Source organism: Pocillopora damicornis, chromosome 12, assembly GCF_964200805.1.
Source record: "Pocillopora damicornis chromosome 12, jaPocDami1.2, whole genome shotgun sequence".
Lineage (NCBI taxonomy): Eukaryota > Metazoa > Cnidaria > Anthozoa > Scleractinia > Pocilloporidae > Pocillopora > Pocillopora damicornis.
In genome coordinates, this window is record NC_142681.1 from 10,007,767 (window position 1) to 10,028,079 (window position 20,313).

General features: G+C 36.3%; 1 protein-coding gene across 1 annotated transcript; it reads left to right on the plus strand.

The window, feature by feature from the left end:
* The first annotated feature begins 331 nt into the window (after nucleotides 1-331).
* Nucleotides 332-5,734, plus strand: LOC149036409 (uncharacterized). The gene is made up of 3 exons (XM_089189966.1): nucleotides 332-385; nucleotides 4,581-4,749; nucleotides 5,239-5,734. Exons 1-3 carry the CDS (start codon nucleotides 332-334, stop codon nucleotides 5,361-5,363), a joined length of 348 nt encoding a protein of 115 aa, XP_089046092.1. The 3' UTR covers nucleotides 5,364-5,734.
* Nucleotides 5,735-20,313: the final 14,579 nt, after the last annotated feature.

Sequence of the window (20,313 nt, forward strand, 5' to 3'; positions counted from 1 at the left end):
AGACTGGCTATCGCAGAGAAAGTGGAAAAGTCAAAGGAAAGACTTAAAGATCCCATGGACAAACAAAGAAGTCATATTACAAATTTATTGCTAAAAACAAGTTTAGACAAGAATTTGTTCCTCCGTCAGGGAAGTATGTTGATTTACTGAAGGTGGAGCCTCTACATAGCACAAACAATGCTTAATTGGCACGACTGGTTTTCAGCTGCACTCTCTGTTGTAATGCAGTACACAAACCAGAGTCACCTCAAGGCAGAAACAACAGTCTCTGATCTTCCAGATAGTTCCCCTCTGCTAGCACTTTCGAAGTGCCTGAAAGACAAGGTCAAGTATGGGCGATTACACAAGGCCTTTCTTCGGTGGTTCACCGAGAAGCAAAAGAAAGGTATGACATTCTCATATGGATTCACAAGGCTTGAATCAAAGTACTTTTGTGGGCATTTTGCCTCTTTGATATAGGAACTTCTGAAGATCAACTCTTTTTGAAAGGGGTCAGTTGTGAAACTTCACACCGGCATTTGTTGTCGTCGAATTCAGAGACGCAGTTTCTATTTACTCAACAGTCGAGGTGCACATTGAACAAGTCGAAAAGCTAAAGACCTCATGCCAGCACTTTTTAAAAGCCAACTGTTTGTTGCTTAATAGTGTCACTTCTACTGTGAGGACAGTTGGACACGAAGGTTAACATCTAGACAGGAGGTTTAACATCTGAGGCTTTGCTATGGATTAGGCCTCAATTCAATGCAGGGTAGAGAGGCAAAGCATGTTAAGATGGCTTAGTATGTGGAAAAGAAATGCACTGCCAAAAAGAGCTTACAGTGGTGGAGAGTGTTTAAACACAAATTTGTCCACATCATGTGCCTAAGAGAAAGGGACCCCAAACAGCATTGCTTATTGCATCAAAAAGAGGAATATCAGTGATTCTTACATTCCTAGGAGAGTTTGAGATCGTGACCACAGGTTTTGCTATTGTGGACTTTCAAAGTCAACTGTTGATAATGAAGGGTGAGATTTGCTCAAGTGATGTCATGAAGGCCATTAAGCAAAGTGTTGCTAGTGGAAAAATTAGTCCAGAACTCAAACAATTTCTTTAGAATTAGATGTAGGTTACACAACCTTTCTTCCATTATGGTGCAGTATCTATACAGTGTCACTTAATTTCCACCAACATAATCTTAAACTTGGTTACACAATTATTTCTACACATACATGTATGATCCTAAAAGAGACTTGGTAGTTATTTCAATATTCAACACAGCCCAAGTTAATATATAAAAAAACAAACATCTTGAAAAATTTATCGGTCAAGTCAAGTTTATCCACATATGATTAAAACCAATGGAACTAATTAAACATACACCTTTGCATCTGTTTGTTCAGTGCTGCAAGATGCTGCTCACTACCAGTATCCTAAAATGAAATTTAATGATGAGAACTTCACCACCTAACTGTCCGCCATCAGAGGAGGAAACTTCAGAGGATACCCTCCTTCACTGCAGTTAAAGTCGACTTTCAATAAGAATTTTGCCATAAATATTGTGCAGCTTTTCTTTTTACCACAGGAATTAGATGGACCAAATGTAAGTAAGGCAGAGAAGAAACTTACCTTAGATCCAGTTAAATAAAAAAGATCGAACCAATTATATTCAAATTCTTCCATTGATGTTGACACAACAGGAACTGCTGTGGATTGCTCTAAAGCTATTGACAGTTATATCTGTAACAGAACTATGGCTGAACAGGCATGCACTAATAGTATCTAATAAGACTCTGTTTTGTTTCAAAGCTTTTATAGTTAACTTCTTATTTACTTTGATTTTCTATTGTCGAATAAACAATGTTATGATGCGAATAAAATATTTGGGTCGTTGCCAGACTTGAAATTTGTGAGTGTGTTTTGAAAGACCTTCAAATTATTGACAGATGCTTCCATAACATGATAATGAACCATAGTCTGTTGAAGCATTTTTGGTTTTCAGATGAATATTCATCTTTGTGATGGCTAATTCCTATAACTTTACATGCTCTGCAAACAATCAAATCATCATGAGTGATTTGAAATGAAACTGTTTTCATTCCAATACATACACACTGGTCAGAGCACTGGATCTGAGGTTAACTTGAGTGTTTCCTACTTTAAAAAGCTCAAACCGCTTGAAATTGGTAACCTCAATTCTCAAGCCATTTTTTTAAATACTCTTGTAATGTAGTAGTTACTGATAATTTTTCTTTAATTACTTTATTATATCTTTAGAATAACTTTTCCCTAACTGATTTATTTTTTAACGCAATCTAAAATGATTTGATGATCGATAAAGAATATCTTTTTGATCGAACGCAACCTTATTTCACTTTTATAATTAACCTTTGTTTTGTCAGTGCTACACAACAAGTATAAGTACCCTTGCGAACTGAATTCCAAGTTTTCTGGGAATTCCTAGGAATTCTCAAGAATTCCCAATTATGCAAATGACCCTTGCAAACCGAATTCCCAGTTTTCTGGGAATTTCTGGGAATTCCTAGGAATTCCTAAAAATTCCTAGGAATTCCTAAGAATTCCTAGGAATTCTCAAAAATTCCCAACTATGCAAATTAACTCTGATTTAAAAAGCTTGGAATTACTGGGAATTTCTGGGAAAGGAAGACTCCAGTTTTGTGAGGACTTGGAATCCCTAGGAATTCCTAGGAATTCTCAGCTTTACAAACTACCTATAATTTAAGAAGCGTGGAACTCTTGGGAATTTCTGGGAATTGAATTTGAGGCAATTTTAATACCCTGAGGTCCACATAAATTCTAAGAAATTCTCAATACCTTGAATGTGAAGGTTTTAAGAAAAAGAGTAATTTCAGAGGCTTAAAACTTTGGCTCAATAAAAGGTATGCTATACAAAACTTACCGAGAGATATACATACATGTACATGTTTATAACTTAAAGATCATGAAATTTATTACTCAAACTAAGTTTTAGTAAATCTTGACATTAATATGGATTTTCTCATGAACCAGCTGTCAGTTATGTTAAATGGAAATTGCCAACTTCCACAATAATTAACAATAATTACATTGTTATCTTACTTCCCTAACCTACATTACTGGTTTCCTTTGTTAGAAAACCTTGGAACAGTCAAGCTCAGTTGCCTCAAACGCTGTCAGAGACTTTTTGTTGACAATACTTTTAGTAGAAATTTCATGCCTTAGACAAACAAATTCAACACCTAATTAATCTTTCTTTTTTCATGATTGTTGTTGCTGCTTTTTTTTTCAGTTTTTTGCTCTATTTTCATGACTAATTGCTGTAATTTGTTTTGCTGTTTTTATTCTTACAAAACATTTTTGTAAGAAAAGGGGAACATTGACTACCTCTGTCTTGTCTGCATGCCAAATGTTTGCAAAGTGTGTGGATGATCCACAAGTATTGGAACTCTTACAAAAATGTTTTGTATATGTTCCAATACTTGTGGATCATCCACACACTTTGCAAACATTTGGCATGCAGACAAGACAGAGGTAGTCAATGTTCCCTTAGAGGAAAAACACCTTTTAAATGACGTCTTCAATTTACTTTATTTGAAACTCTGATCTGAAAATATTTGTCAACAAGACTTGTTAGTAGTGAGAAGTACCAACCAAGTTTCCTTTCATAACTTAATTTCTTAAATGTCCCAATCACTGGATCTCCCAAAAAAATATTACATCTTTTTATTTTTGGTGCAAATTACAAGTCCTTCTTTATATAAAAATGAAAAGTGATAGTCACACTTCAATAATAACAGCTCTTAAGTTTACTTGTTGTTCTTCTCTGTCTGTCAGCTATCAACAAGATTGTCTTATACTTCGGGCAGTGCATAACTATTTGTGGACCAGAGTTCCAACGCACCTCTGTAATCGCATATAGCTACTCCTATCTCTTGTACAAATGTTTCTCCTTTGTAAGACGCACTCTACTCTGTTGTCAATACTGCTTTAAGTTCATTGGAAACGACTAACTGAGGAATCGAGATGGCGGTGTTAGAACGTGTTGCTGAACGCTTGCTACGGTCAAGCTTTGTAGATTTAGGTACTGGTACACTGGGATCATCTATGTATCTCTTATACTTCCGAATGTGGTATCCTTCTTTTATAAGTATGAGGGTAAAAGACGATTTGTAGTCGCATTCAAAACTGTGATTGGCTTGTGTTATTTCTCATCTTGGCCATTAACACAACTCAAGTGAGTTTCGAGTCTTTGTTTCCTCGACAACTTTCGGCCACAAATCGTGCATTTGTAATACGATCGATTCTTTTCGATTATTTCTACATAGAGTGAGCTCACATCTTTATTTGTATCACCAAGCTATCCATCTTCTAGATGCAGAGAACCGGTCGGAGAAGTCAGAATAATGTTAGGCGCCTCTCCTAGCACTGCAATCGGCAAGCCAGCGGATTCACTTTGCTAGCCAATTACAAGTCCTAAAAGATCCACGTGATCATGCCCGTGATCGGAAACGAAGAAGACTCCATTTGGCGCTCATCTTTGAATGTACTTTGGATCGGTTGATCGCTTTTCTCAACTGTTTTGCTTAATATAACATTTCTAAAGATAGCTTTTATTGTGGTTCAATGGGAAAACGAGAATAGCGTGAGTGTTGTAAAAGAAAAGAAAGTCGTTGGCGCCGTGGAGTTAAAAGAAGGGACAACAGTTGACATATTGACTGGTACAAACAAGGGTCGAGTGGCCATCTGTAAAGCCACGATTTTGAAAGTTTGTGGTGAGTAAAAATTGCGATATTCGTTACGTGATCAAAATCTTATAAAAGAATAGATGTAGCGGGTTGAATTAAGCTTACGTAACGCTCGGCGCAACTGAAACTAGAATAATTCTGAGAATCGAATCGGTCACTTGCATGCCGCAGTTTCTTAAGCTTATGCTTTACAATGAAATAAACCTATCAGTAAGGTTTCAAGATTCCTCTAGTCACGTTTGGGAACATTCAAGATTCATAATAGGAACTGTTATTAAACAAACCTTAGTACATAAAGAAGCCCTCCTTGGTAAAAACAAAATAATGTATTCAGCCCTTTTTTTTAGTAAAATCCATGAGAGAGATGTACTAACTCCAATATAAAAGTCACTCAATATAACAGAGATTTCTCAATTTGAGAATCCAATGAATGCCCTTTTCCTCATAGCCATCTTAAAAGCCTGGTCTGAGCTTTAAATATACATATTTTAATATATTATTTTTTTTCAAATTCAGATGTCAAGGAATCCAGATACAAAATGGTCAAGGTTCTTGTTGACAACCTCATTCAAGGCCAACTCATTGTGAGCCCAGGAAAAAAAATACAAACAGTACAAACAGCAGCTAAGTTTGCAGTTTAGGATAACTTCATTCTAATTTATTGTTACAGTTACAACAAGATTTTAATCAAAAAATCAATTTTATTTGTCTGTAATTAGCCCCTTCACTCCCAAGAGTGCTTGGTTTTCAAATATAACTTAAGATATTGTATTTTATGGAAAAGAATCAACAGATTTTATTCACAATTTGTGTCAAACCAAATTTAATGATTGATTAGAACTATTTTATATGAATAGCTGTAATTGAGGATTAATCCTTATGAAGTTTTCAAGAAAAGAAAAATAAATCAAATTCCATCCTAATATTACCACACATTGATGTTATTTAATCAAAAATATTTTACATGTAAGCCTTAATTAAGCTTCTAAATAAATTTCATTGAATACTTGAATTTGAGCTGGGTTTTTTTTAATTTAAAGTATTTATTTTATATCATTAGCCTCAAATTTTTGCTTAAAATTCCCAGTAATTCTTAAACATTCCCAAAAATTCCCAAAAATTCCCAGAAATTCCCAGAAATTCCCAGAAATTCCTAGAAATTTTTTAGATTTACAGCTTTTCAGGGAAAGTCATTGGTTCTCTGAGTTGGAATTCCTAGGAATTCCTAGGAATTCCAAGTCCTGTTGGCTATAAACTCGGAATTTCTGGGAATTTCTGGGAATTTCTAGGAATTTCTAGGTTTTTAGAACCAGAGTTGTTATGGTTCGGAATTCCTAGGAATTCCTAGGAATTCCCAGTCCGAATTTACCGTGAAAATTCACACCTTTATTCCTAGGAATTCCTAGGAATTCCTAGGATAATTTCTATAATTATATAATAGGATAATTCCTAGAATAAATTCCTAGGAATTCCTAGGAATTCCTAGGATAATTTCTATAATTATATAATAGGATAATTCCTAGAATAAATTCCTAGGAATTCCAAAAGCCATTTCGCAAGGGTATAGAGTCCACAGATCTCCTCAGGTGAAACACTTGTGCAAACTGAATAAGCAAAAGCAAAGGTAAAACTTTTAAGTTTCTCACTATGTTAATAAACTTTGGGGAGAGCAGAAAATGTTTTTCCATGCACACACAGACACTTGAGATATTGGTTGTTGGTTATTGTGCAAATATCATAGTATCCTAACAACAGTCTGATCACACAAGCATTGTGATGACCTGTATATATAATTACTTTAATCAAGATTCTCCTGTCAATTACAAAGCCAAGAGCAAACTTATGTAAAGTCCAATTAAGGGTCCAGATATGTTTGCTGAGTTCAGTAGAGTTTCTGTGTTTTGTGTGTTACAATAATGTGGTGTGGTTTCTGTATCTACTCTTGAAGTCATTTTCTGTAAGTCTGAAGTATGTCTCAGTGGTGGTGTTGTCCTCACATGCGACAGTGGCTTGGTAGATTGGTGATGACTAGAGATAGTTTCCGTTAAGTGGACATGTGATCTTCTGCCGGCAGTTGCAAGTTTTGCTGTCTTTTGTGTTGGTGTTATCTATGGTGTCATTGATGTGTTTGGATGAATTTTCAATGCATTTGTTGTGGTTGTCGATGATCTGTTACGTGTTATTCATGCAGCTGTGACTGATTTTGATTGTGTTACGATTAAAGATTCTTCTGAGTTTGTGGTCTTTCGGGAAATACTTGTCTACTAGGGCAAAGAATTGGTGTCCAATCTTGGTGCTGACAATTTTACTTAATGGGGGGTTGTACCATAGTATGTTGTTCCGTTGTCTGCTTTTTGGTTGTTAGTTGTGGGTGGTTCGTAGTGTAGAGTGTACCAGTATCTGCATTCTTCGAGTGCTTTTTGATATGGAGCCGCCCCTCCATATCAAAAAGCATTCATCAAGTGCTTTTTGATACGGAGGAGCGGCTCCATATCAAAAAGTACTCAACAAATGCGGATACCAGTCCACTCTACATTATGAACCACCCATAACTAACAAACGAAAAGACAGTCAACCGAACAACATACTCTGGTACAACCCCCAATTCAGCAAAAAAGGTCAGCACCTTGCCATAGAAGACAAGCACTTCCTGAAAGACCACAAACTTAAAAGAATCTTTAATCGTAACACAATCAAAACCTACTACAGCTGCATGAATAACAATGAGCAGACCATCGACAACAACAACAAACGCATTTTAAACTCATCCAAACCTTTCAATGACACCAGAAATAACACCAACACAAAAGACAATAAAACTTGCAGCTGCCCACAGAAGAACACATGCCCACTTAACGGAAACTGCCTTCAGTCATCACTAATCTTCCGAGCTACCGTCACACGTAAGGACAACAGCACCACTGAAACGCACATCGGACTTACAGAAAACGACTTCAAGACTAGATACAGAAACCACAATACATCATTCCAACACACAAAACACTGAAACTCTACCGAACTCAGCAAACATACCTGGACCCTTAAAGAAAATAATATTGACCACTTTATTTTATGGCACATCCTTTCATCAAGATCATCCTACAACAATGCAAGCAAAAGATGTAACCTCTGCCTCAAAGAAAAATTACTTATCATCCACCAACCTGAATTATCATCACTCAATAAACGTAATGAACGTGTCCTCATGCCACCACAGAAACAACCAGTTACAGTGTAATAATTGAAAAAAGCATTGAAATTTCCCGCCATGCCTCTATGCAAATTTTTAAATTATATAAATGATGGTTATGAATATTCTTCACATTAAAATCCCCTGATGAGTGAGTAATTACGAAACAGGCTTGTAGGGATGAAAGTATAGCCTCTGTTTTTTCGCCTATCTCATACATATTGCGCTCTACTTCTACGTATCAAGCACTGTACAACAGAGAAATCAGATCACAGACTTCCTATATGTATATCTATGTATAGTTTTACGTGAGGCACATGTCTTGAAAGGGAGCTCATGAGATAGATTTCTAGCAAGCTACAATCAACCTGACAACTAACTTACCGAGACTTTTCTCTTGAGGTAGTGATTGTCCTCTAAGATGACCAGTAAAAAGTCCGAAACCATTATAGAAAGAAAAGAAAGGCAAGCTAGAGAAACACCCCCTGTGAATAACGTTGTTGATGCAGACTCCTTAATTAATGCCTTGGACACTCCACTCCACCCTACCAACAAGGAATTGTTAGGTCTCTGAGGATAATCTTGACTCCTATGAAAATTACACTTTTTCAGTCGTTGCTTCCTCACTCTGGAACAATTTACCAGACCAAATAAGAACTGTAGCATGCTTACGTTTCCTTAAGAGTAAAGTCAAGACATTTTCATTTAGTCATTCCTTTTAGCTTTCAAACACCTCAAATTTGTTCCTGAATTAACAAATATTACACTTTTTCAGTCGTTGCTTCCTCACTCTGGAACAATTTACCAGACCAAATAAGAACTGTAGCATGCTTACGTTTCCTTAAGAGTAAAGTCAAGACATTTTCATTTAGTCATTCCTTTTAGCTTTCAAACACCTCAAATTTGTTCCTGAATTAACAAATATTAAACTTAAAATGTAATATACATATGTATTAGCAACTTTGATAGGTGCTTTTGGTCAATCATTACAAATAACAATTATCATTACTATTATTATCATTATTACTATGATTATACAACACCTGATACATCAACAAGGTCAATTGTGTTTGAATCTGACATTGATCGACCAATCGGTGAGTCTAGATTTAATCTGGCTCTATCAGACTATTGATGATAAAGCTCAGATGAAGAAAGGGATTTTTAAAAGAAAAGGATATAAGCTAGTATATCTCAGCCCGTTTTCCTCAACTATCTCTATTATTTAACATGTGGTCAACTTCAATTGTTCTGAACAGTTCTCTGAAAAATGTTTCAATTTTGTTGTTGAACAGTTGCTGTTTGACTATGTGTATGAGACAGTAGGTACATAGCTGTTGATTTATTGTTCGGTAATGTTTGCCCTGCTATAAATTACTTTAGTAATTCAATCAATAATTTTTGCTTTCCGCTTGTTCTGTATATTTAATGCCCTACAATTTCCTTGAGGCAAGTGTTTTTCACACGAAAAAGCCAGTTGGAGGGCGTGGCCATCTCACACAAACAAGTAAAGAAGATTCAAAGATACCATGGTCTAACCATTACACATAACGTTCTGTCAACCTCAAATCCATCTGATAGTAAGATAAATGTAGCTGTTTACACCATGAAAAAGAACTTGGTAGCCATCTTACACCACTCTATCCAAGCTGGAGATTCAGCAAAGAAACACAGATTTTTTCCCCTTGACAAGATTTCCTGGTTTGACTGGCAACAAGAACGTTGACCGATAAAGGAATAACTGCTTGCCCCAGGTTTTTGTGGAATTGTTGCACCCCACCTCGTAATGTTAAGTTACACAGAACTGAAATGAATGCATCAATTCTCTGGTTTGGGTTCAGTGCCCAAAGTATAAGTGTCCTGATGTGAAAGTGATTCCCTGTGCTGTGGTTTCTGCAGTGTTACAATTTTATCATGGAACTGTTAGCTGCCAAAGATATCATCAGAGACCACCATATTTTTACTCAAACATTTCAATTTTAACTAGTTGGTACACTTGTAAAATTTAAAGCATGTTGTAATTCTAAATAATTTTACCCGTAATTTAGTCTGTACTTTCCTAATAACCATTATAATTAGCTTTTATAATCATTAATTGCAAGTTTACTCAGAATAGACTTCAAGGAGAGGAAATTAACTACTGCATGGTTACTCTGGGAGACTGGAAAGACACAAAGGCAAAGAAGGTTCAAGTTAACCAACAAGCAAAGCAATTCTAATTCGGGCCAAAAATGCAGACGAGAAATTAATGCACCCACCCAGTCTCCTCACTTGGAAACTTGAGGCTATTAAGGAGAAAATGGTAGATCATGAAGACATTTAGTTAATACCATAACCTCATTTGAAAGTGGTAATCCCTTCTGCCATACTAACAAGTCCATACATATCTTTGCCTTGTGATCCTTTTTATTCTTTACATTCACCTTTGGGAGAGCCTTCATGCTTCTGCTTTAAATGCCAAGGTTAAAGCTACCACTCAAGCCCCAACCAAAGTACAGAACATGGAAAACTCAAACCTTCCAAAGACTGCTCACAAGAATTGACAGATACAAAATTAATGTTCGTTAATACAATCTGTGTATGGAAAAGACAATTCCTAGTTTTAACTAGTCATAAACGATTTTCAATAACTAAATATCAGTTTTACATAAATAAAGTCTTAATAAGTAAATTTGATATCAATAAACATATATTTTATAATGCAAATTTCACCATGTATAGTAGTTTTTAAGGACCATGCATAATGTTAAATTTTTTCCAAAATTACTTTAAATTTTCTGCAATTCAGCTTACTAGCTGTAATGTGATATTTTGTGCATATTTTTTGCCTGATAAATCCACTAAATTTATCAAATATTTATCCAGCTAAGAATTCTGCCAGAGTTAATCCAACAACAAAGATAATTCCACACTTTTACCCCCCTCAGACTGGAAGTACTTTTATACCTTAACCAATCAGAGAAACGCCATCAGCAACACACATGCCTCAGCCTTGAAATTAATAATTGAATAAGTCCACCGGAATTTTCAAGATCAAAGTGCCAAATTCAAGGTGGTATTAAGTAGCTGTGGTTCTGGCCACAACAGAAAATGCTGAAAGGTTGGGCAAAAAAGCTTGTTTAACTCTTCTAAAAGGGCGAAGAAAGAGAGGAAAAATGCCATAAATTTATCTTGAAGATAAAAATTCCAGACATGAATTCAAGTAAAATTTGAGGTAGGCTATCCAGAGATACTATGACTCTTTGTTTGCAGAGCATTTGTTGTCTTTGGAATATTGCATGATGTGACCTTGAAAGATCATTCACTCAAAAGTTTGTCTTTCCAGCTTGAGGTGTTTGTAAGCTTAATTACAAACTATATTTCCTTTGTTGCCGATTTCTTATACCACAGTCTTTAAAGCACTGATTTACCCGTGACAATGAAAGTTTCAGCAATAGAAGAGGCAGTTGAGCAGTCATTTATTATTCTTGTTTACCCATTTCAATTCATGTGACCACATGGCTAAAAAGGTTTAATTACTTAGAAAACTCAGAATGCAATGTCTAATTGTTAAACAGGCTATCAAACAACTTCTTTGAAAACCAGTCAACTTTAGCACACTGATGCAACCATCGACATCCATTCAGCATACCTTAAAAGCAGACCTATGGCGCAGAATAACTGTAATCATGCGGTTTCATCTTGTCACAATTTCATCGAATTTGCCAAATTAGAAAATTCCTTTGTCCTGAGTCCAGGAAGACTCTCATTCGTGCATTTGTGACGTCACATTTGGACTACTGTGACTCTCTTCTCTTTGCATCCCAAGTACCAGACAGATCGTATCCAGAAGGTGGTTAACGATGCTGCTCAATTAATATTTAGGATTCCAAGGTTTGATCACATTTCATCCGCCTTATCGCATCTTTACTGAGAAGAATATCTGCAGCCACGCTCCATTTCTGGTCATCACTAACATTCCTGGCCTGGCCTTCTTAAGATCCCAAAAACTAATTTCAAGACCTTTGGTGATTGCACCTTTGCCTGTTCTTTGGGTGCCTTAGAATATTTTTATAATTTTGGTGCTCTAGAAATATTAATTATCATTATTATTATTGTTGTCTAAGACACTCGAAAGCAATGTGGACCTATTTGTTTTGTAGAAGGCAAGATCAGGGAACATGACTTTCTACTCATTAAGAAGCAATTGATCTGACTATTTTAAAAAAAAACTTTAAAACTTGTTTAATTGGTGCCGAAAAAAGAAAGTACAGTGTATGGCCTTACATCAAAATGGTCACCTTTCGTCGCAATGCAGATGACTCTCAAACAGAGTGCATCACCGAAGTGTGAGGGCAAATCTACTTGTATCACCGCTATCAAATGTCGTCTTTAAACTTCTGTAAAGCCAGTGATAACTATTAAGATCATGGCAACATGTTCCTTTCCCATCTTTCAGAATGTTTTATTCTTTCACAAGAGCGAACTCAATACCTTTCAACCCCTTGACCTTAAAAATAAGACACTTGTGTTCCCTATAGAAACATATGATACCTCCGCTTTAAATTAACCACCCTGGGAAGGTAAGATTTTTTAATTCATTACTCCCTTGGCACAGACGACAGTCAAATGCACATGAGTCGCACCAGGCAGGAAGGGGGCAAGTTGAAACAACATATAAGCTCCTGTGCTTTATCATAAGAATTAGAATGTTTCTACGAATAAATATAAGATCTATCAAATATTAGATGACTCGCCTAGTTTGGCTCACCAAGTGTCCGCATATTCCCCAGACTTCGCCTTCGGCCACAAACACTGTAAACTGGATGGAACTCACTCGATATTCTTTTTTCTCCGAGGTTTTCATCCCCGTGAGGCCGTCCCCGCTTCATTACGACCCTTCCCATCACCAGCTAAAACCCTAACGGCATGAAATCTTTACTTGAAAATTCTTCCCAAGTGAAGAGTCAACCGGCGCAGTACAAGATTTCCAAGATCAGATTTCCACCAAAAATAGCCCATTCTCCGAGTTTGGAGCTTCAACTTTTCTTTTGTAAAAATACCAAGAGACTTAACAAAAAGATTCTGTCTACATTACGATTGCTATGATGCTAACCTCATTACCACAAAACAGTTATTTAACCCGGCACCTTAATGTAAATTTCGATCAAGATGCCAAGCCAGTAAGTAAAATTAGTTCTCAGACCTCTCGCATCATTGAAACCTTGTAATTTCAAGGATTTTGGGCTTCATTGGGACTAGAAAGACTAAGCGTAACTCTGTTTCGTTAGAGATTTATGTGCCCCAACTTTTTACTTGTTAAAAGGTATAGGTAATAGATGTATTTAAAATTAGAAATCATCCACCTCAGTGCGTAGCGAGTTTTCCTGAATAGACCATTTTTTGTGCATTATTTTATGTTATTTTATTTTTCTGAGCAATAGATATGGCCTTCGCAAGAGGTTCAAATGTTTTTAATTCATGAGATATTCTTAAATCATGTATTCACATATTTGTTCATCATAAGCAGGTTAGATTTAGTTTTCTATTTCTTTACTTATGTAAAGCGCCATTGGGCTAAATTATTATTGTCATTATTATCATTATTAGTATTATTATTATCATTTCAGTTATAAATAATGCTGGTTAGAGGGCCTGTTCCACACGTTCTACTTCCTATGTAGAATAAGTACGCTTAGTCGTAAGCGCTGCTGCGTGGTAGTTGGCAATATATTTGGATGGGTCGACTAGTTCACGATTTTTCAGGAGTATTAAATAAAAGATAACTTTTCAATGTTTTTTGTGATTAGAAATTAGCTTTTTAGCGATTACTAGGATAAATGAAATAAATTTCTGTGTTTGTTTTAAACATTTTGTGTCATAATTTGTTGGGTACGAATCGACCAGAGAGGTGGGCACGAACTAATCGAAAGCAAGTACGAAACGTCTAAGCCTGGGTACGAATCGTCTGGGTACGAAACGTCTGGATACCATGTATTTACATATTTGTTCATCATAAGCAGGTTAGATTTACTTTTCTATTTCTTTTTTGATTGTAAAGCGCCATTAGGCTACATGGAAATGGCGCCAAATAAATTTTGTTGTTGTTATTAATATTATTATCATTATGAATTCATTTATAAATAATGCTGATAGAGGGCTTCTTCCCACACCGTACACGATTGTTCAACATTCCTTTCGGCTGACATTTCGTAAACGAAGAATAGTGAGCTCCTTATTGTTGTTTATTTCACGCGCTTGAGATGTACTCATACTCCTTGTCTTTCCACATGACTACATTTGCACTTTTCTTGTCGTAGGAAAATCCTATCAATTGTAGTTGCATCGTATTTTGATAATAGAAATATATCATTTGTAATAAAGTTCAAGCCCTTTCCTGCGTTGACCGACAATACTATCTAACAGTTCCAAATCTCCAAACCTTACAAAAAATCCCTATGAGCAAGTAGCATTTAGTACAGCAGCAACCATTGCTAAGATAAATCCTCAAAAAAACCGATAATATCGTACAAATTAAAAACAAATGATCACTCAGACATACTCGTGAGAGAAAATTGCGAGGGCGAGAAAACTGAATATACCATGGTGTTTCGTGTATACATTTGTAGCTAATACAAAGAAAACTGGACGTACTACTGAATCATCTAAGCATGTCGGCCTCAATTTACACGGGAGCATTAATTAAGCCCGTTTCTAAAGCAAAGAAACACTTTTTAGGAGCTCGCCTATACCTGTCCCAACCCCTATCCCGCATTCGAATCAGAGTATGTCCCGGTCTCGACTTCCTATCTTCATCCCACATCTCGCCTTTAAAGTATTTCGTATTCCACATCCCGCCTCGATTTTAAGCCTCATCCTGCATCCTGCATCCTGCCAAACCTATGTTGGACCCTCTCTACCGCTTTCATTCAGTATACGGGATTCACAGTTGGATTTAATACACTGAGCACGCAGGAAATCTGGGGAGTTGTTAAAAATGTTTTGATTACCTTTATAACTAAGATGCAGTCCTCCCTTTATTAGGCCATTCTCTGTGATCTTTAGATGCTGGATAAGTTTCCATCCATTTTGACGGCAGTAGCTCTTTAGAGGTTTATTCGCATCTTTCACTGCTCTATTGAATTCATCCCTTGTGGAAGTAAGCCTCGATATAGCGGAGGTGGCGTCGGATGAATTTTCGATTTGTCTATGCTCGATTCAGCATCTTGCAACACTTTTTATATTTAAGGTTATTGGAGCCGACATAGAGAACGACTTGGTTCTCAATCTCGCTTAACAGATTAAAGTGGTTAAATAATTAAACTAACGAAAACAGTAAGAGTGCACAAATTGCACTATTTAACTCAAATGGTCGATGTAGTTCAAATGCTCAAAGTAGGTTAATTGGTTCAACCACAAAAAGTGTATAACTAACTTGGTATGAACAACTGTGCCAACTGCACAATCAAGCCTAGTTGGTTATACTGGTTAAATAGTCAAAGTAGCTGAGACAGTTAAACTGCAGAAATTGTATAGTCTCTTAATTGGTTAAAGCTGTTCGAATGGCTATACTAGGTTCAATGGTTCAACTGGGAAAAATGCATTACTGGCTGAAATAGTTGAACTGGTTAAAAAGTCAAACTAGGGATGACAGCTAAACTGCTTGAAGTAGTGCAATGGTCGAACTACCTTCAATTCGTGAAGTACATAAACGGCAAAATATAGCCAAATTTGTTTAAAAAGTTAAAATGATCAAAGTGGCTTAATTAGTTAAACCAATGCAGATATCGGCGTTACTGCACAAACTGTACAATCTAGCTGAAATGGTTTTAGTGGTTAAATAGGCAAACTAGGAAAAGCAGTCAAACTGAACAAATTGCACAATCTATCTTAATTGATTAAAACAATTCAATGGTCCATCTAGCTTAAATGGGTCAACAAGACAAATTTCAGAACTAGCTGATTTGATAAAACCGAACAAAACCAATAAGTAGCCTACATGGTTTTACTGGCTAAATGTCAATCAAGCGATTACAGTTTAACCATTTTAAACTACTTCAACCAATATAGATGCATTGTGCTATTTGTGAAGTTGAAATGCTTTCGCCAGTACAACTACTTGATCATATGAACCAATCCATCTAGTTTGATTATCTTGAGTAGTTAAACCAATTAAACCCGAGCAAACTGCACAAATTGCAAAATCTAACTTAGTTGATGAAAGTGGTCCACACGGTCAAACTAGCTTAAATGGTTGAATTAAAAATATTTGAGAATGATATGTATTTTGTCCGGTTCAACTGTCTTCAACTGAACAAAGCGAATAACCAGCGTAATCCATTCAACTGCACAATTTGAACAATTTAGCTCAAATACGGTCTAACAGTCGAGCTAAGGTCAACTGAGAGAAATTCTACAATCTATCTAAACTGGTTGAAGTTCTTTAAATGGTCAAACTAACTTCAAGGAATAAACGGCACAAAGTGCAGAATCTAGCTGAATTGCTTGAAGGAGTTAAAATACTCAAAGTAGTTTGACTATTAAAACCAATTAAACTAATTAAGCTCTATAACCCAGTAAACCTCTTAGACAATTTTCACTAGCTGAACTAAGGTAAGTTGTGCAGTTAAACCAATTAAGCTAGGTGCGCATTTTGTCCAGTTAAATCTTTTCAGTTAGTTTGACCATATTAACGACGTAAACTATTCAATATAGATTTGTGTAATTTCTACAGTTTCACTGTTTTCGCCAGTTTGATTATTTAATCAGGTAACCCAACTAAGCTTGATTGAAAAGTTTGTCCAGTTGAACCTATTAAGTTGCCTACGCATTTTGTCCTTTTGAACAATTTTAGGTTGTTTAGCCATTTGAACAATTTTAAGCAGTGGAAAGAGATTTTGCAATTCTGCAAGTTTACCGTTTTGGATAGGTTGACTAATTCCTTAAAAAGCAAAACCAGCGAAGATAGTTAAATACACAAGTAGTTTAAATCGTCAAACCAGTTTAAAAAGCTCAACTGGACAAAATGCATAACTTGGTTAAATAGTTCAAACGGTGAAATAGTCAAACTATCAAAAACAGTACAGCTGAACAATGCAAACTGTTCAAGTAGACAAAGTGCATAGTTATGCATTTTGTCCCCTTGAACAATATAAGCTAGTTTGAGTATTTGAACTAGTTCAACCATTTAAGATAGATTGTGCAATTTGTGCAGGTTAGCTCTTTTTAATAGTGTTTTACTATCTGATGAAATGGTCAAAACAGCAAAGATAACTAAGTCATACTTAACAATTCTATCTCCGTTGGTTGCAGTAGTTCAAATGATCAGACTAGCGTAAAAGGTTCAACCGGACAAAACACATAACAAAGTTAAAAAGTTCAAACGGTAAAATAGTCAAACTATCGCAAACAGTATAACTGCGCAGTCTACCGAATCTATGTCAACAAGTTACACTAGTTCAAATAGTCAATCAAGCTGAAACTATTCGACTAGACTAAATTCAGAACTAGCTGAAATGGTTAAACTAGACAAAACGCATAAGTAGTTTAAATGATTCAACCGGCTAAATTTCAATAGAACTGTACAAATTACACAATCTATATTGTTGGTGGAAGTAGTTCATATGGTCAAACTATCTTCAATGCTTTAGCTGGAGAAAATGCATAACTAGCTCGATAGCATCAACTGCACAGACTGCACAAACTGCACAATCTATCTTCAATGGTTCAACTGTCAAGCAGCCAAGCTGGTCAAACTTAGCTTAGAGTTAGGGTTTTATTGGACAAAAAGCATAACCAGCTTAAATACCTTAAGTGGCTGAATAGTCAATCTAGCAAGGAGACAGTTAAACTGAAATTGTCAAACGACAAAAAATGCAGAAAGTAGCTGAGTTAGTTCAATCGGCTCACATGTACAAAATTCACCAAGAAGCTAAACTGGTTCAAATGGCCTAAGTGATCAAACAGGTGAAAACGGTGAAACGAAAAATTTTTAACTAAAGACATTGTCTCCAGTGAAGATATTTGTTTTGGGTCTATTTGTTTTTTTCGGTAATTGAATTGATTATGATTAATTGGTAATAGGATTTCTTGTTGTCCAGTTCTGTCTGTTATCATACTTGTGATAAACAAATAGTCCAATTTTGTTAATCACTCGTATGATTAGAGACCGAATTGGATTCCACTTGGTCCTATCACCATTGTTTATGACACCAAAAAGATGTTTCCGTTTGTTTGTAGCTAAATTGACGCTGTTTTCAGTTTTATCTCTTTGAGGACTAAGTTTGAAGCTTCTGTGCAGCTAAATTACGGCTATTTTTGATTTATCTCACCGAAAACGTTTTTCCGCTTGTTTGCCGCTGAATTGAGCTGTTTTTAGCTTAATCAGAGCCAAAAAAAGTTGCGATAAAGCCTGTTTTCAGCCAATCACCCCAATATTCAGCCCAACCACGGTTTTCCTTTTTCACTGCTAAGTCCAGCTGTTTTAGCTTTCTAGACCGCAAACGTGTTTTTTTGCTAGTTTACTCTTGTTACACTGTCTTAAGTTTATGTGCACTGAAAAGAGGCTTTTGCATCTCGCTAGCTAATCAAACTGTTTTTAGCTTTATTTTACTGTAAACAACAGTTTTGTTTTTTGGGGGCAAAATTGAATTTGTGAGACACATTATAATTCTCTCAGGGGAATTTCAGGTAGTAAAGGGGTCTCCTAGATAAGCCTTAAAAGGCTTCTGAGACTTCCCGCTCAGGAATATATTAATTGCGTTGCAGTATGTAGTGTTGTTATAATGATGATCTTGTGCAAAAAAAATTTAAATAAATTAAAAATAATAATAATTTCCATCTCCCGCCTGGCATTTATAAGCCGACTCATTTCTGCGTTCACAGGAACAGCAGTCCTCTTCTTTTCCAATAACACCACGGTCCTCTGAAAAGCACGTTTGCTGTAGCTCATAATGTAGCTTTACAGTGAATGTTACCAAAGCACGAAAACACAATGTAAGGACTGCAGCTTCACGCGCCTACTGAATCGTTAAAAGAACCCCACCGAACAAGAAAACTGAAGCCCTTTATCGATAGGTTGATCAATAACTAACCATTCATCAACAATTTTCTCACCTTCAAGTTTACACGAATCGACAACGAAACTGTGAAATAAATCAAATCTTGATGCGGCGGATTTCAATCATAGAAAAGGCGGATAGAGGACACTCCTAAAACAGAAACACTCGCTTAAATGGGGAAATGGCGCAAATGGGGAACGAAATCCAGTGTAAATCTGTTACTAATATGTAGGTTGAGACGACGCGCGATCACACGTATATTCGACAACTCAAAAATAATTGATAACATACAGACAATAAATACTGACCAATCTGTATTTTAAGTCCATCTTGGTAGATTTAAAAAAGAAAGAGATTATTTGCTATGCGAATAGGAATTTTATGTCTTTCTTCCCGGGGTTTTGTGAATGTCAGTAGTGTCTTATTGGAGACACGTGCATGGACTTGTTATGTAACAGTTCTTGTTATGTAATAACATATGGCACGTGCGGGGGCCTGGACAAGGGGTATTGTTGTCTCAATGTATTGAGCCCCCCGCTTGTAATGTGGTGTCGTAGCCTGGCAACAAAGCTGTCGTGCATTCATTCATTCTTGTTTCGCCAGATGACACGTTCGTTTCAACGTCCCTTCTCCTCCCCTTGTCCTCTCCGCATAGTTCCTTATGTTGTTTTAGTTAAATTTATTTGGCGTTTTTATGCCCTCACCTTTACTGGGCTCAACACAATTTTTAGAGCCAATTGTTTTTGTAAATAATTCAAGGAAGTTTTAATGATTAAATCGGCTTTGGGCCTTTGCACTTAGCCATTTTACTCCATCCTTGATTGTCAGTCTTTATTCTAGCGCCCAGTAAACGAGCTTGGGTATGCAGCCCGCTAATTAACTTATAAGCCCCAAGCCTGGGGAGGGGAGAAAGGCATAAATGAAATTAAATTAGAAAAGAAATTAAGCGTCCTAGCAGTCGTTAATTCCCAAACGATCGCACTTCGCGCACGAAAACAAACTCCACCACCCCTCCAAGTGAACGCTAGCCACGTCACAGCGATGACTCCCGAGGTGTGCAAGGGCGTTAATACGTATTAATGCGAAATATGTTTCACCAAACCAGAACAAGGCTGGAGCTGTTTCTATTGGTAGTAGTGTTTTATCAGAATTCTTTCAACACGAATATAACATGGCTTTACGTCAGTATACGGCCTTAGAGCAAGGTCCTGTATTGAATGTTATCCATTAGCTACATAGTCAAGGAGCTATTTTCTGAAAAAGCCTTATTTAAGGAGTTGGTTCAAACTATCCGACAGAAAAGGTTTGACAACTGATTCTGGTAGACCAATACCTGCTCTTTAAGATAAGAAACTATGTAGT

Coding starts and splice junctions, on each gene's coding strand:
- LOC149036409 (XM_089189966.1), top strand. CDS start 332: ATGGGCGATTACACAAGGCCTTTCTTCGGTGGTTCACCGAGAAGCAAA. Junction 386..4,580: donor CACCGAGAAGCAAAAGAAAG/GTATGACATTCT, acceptor ACATTTCTAAAG/ATAGCTTTTATTGTGGTTCA. Junction 4,750..5,238: donor CACGATTTTGAAAGTTTGTG/GTGAGTAAAAAT, acceptor TTTCAAATTCAG/ATGTCAAGGAATCCAGATAC.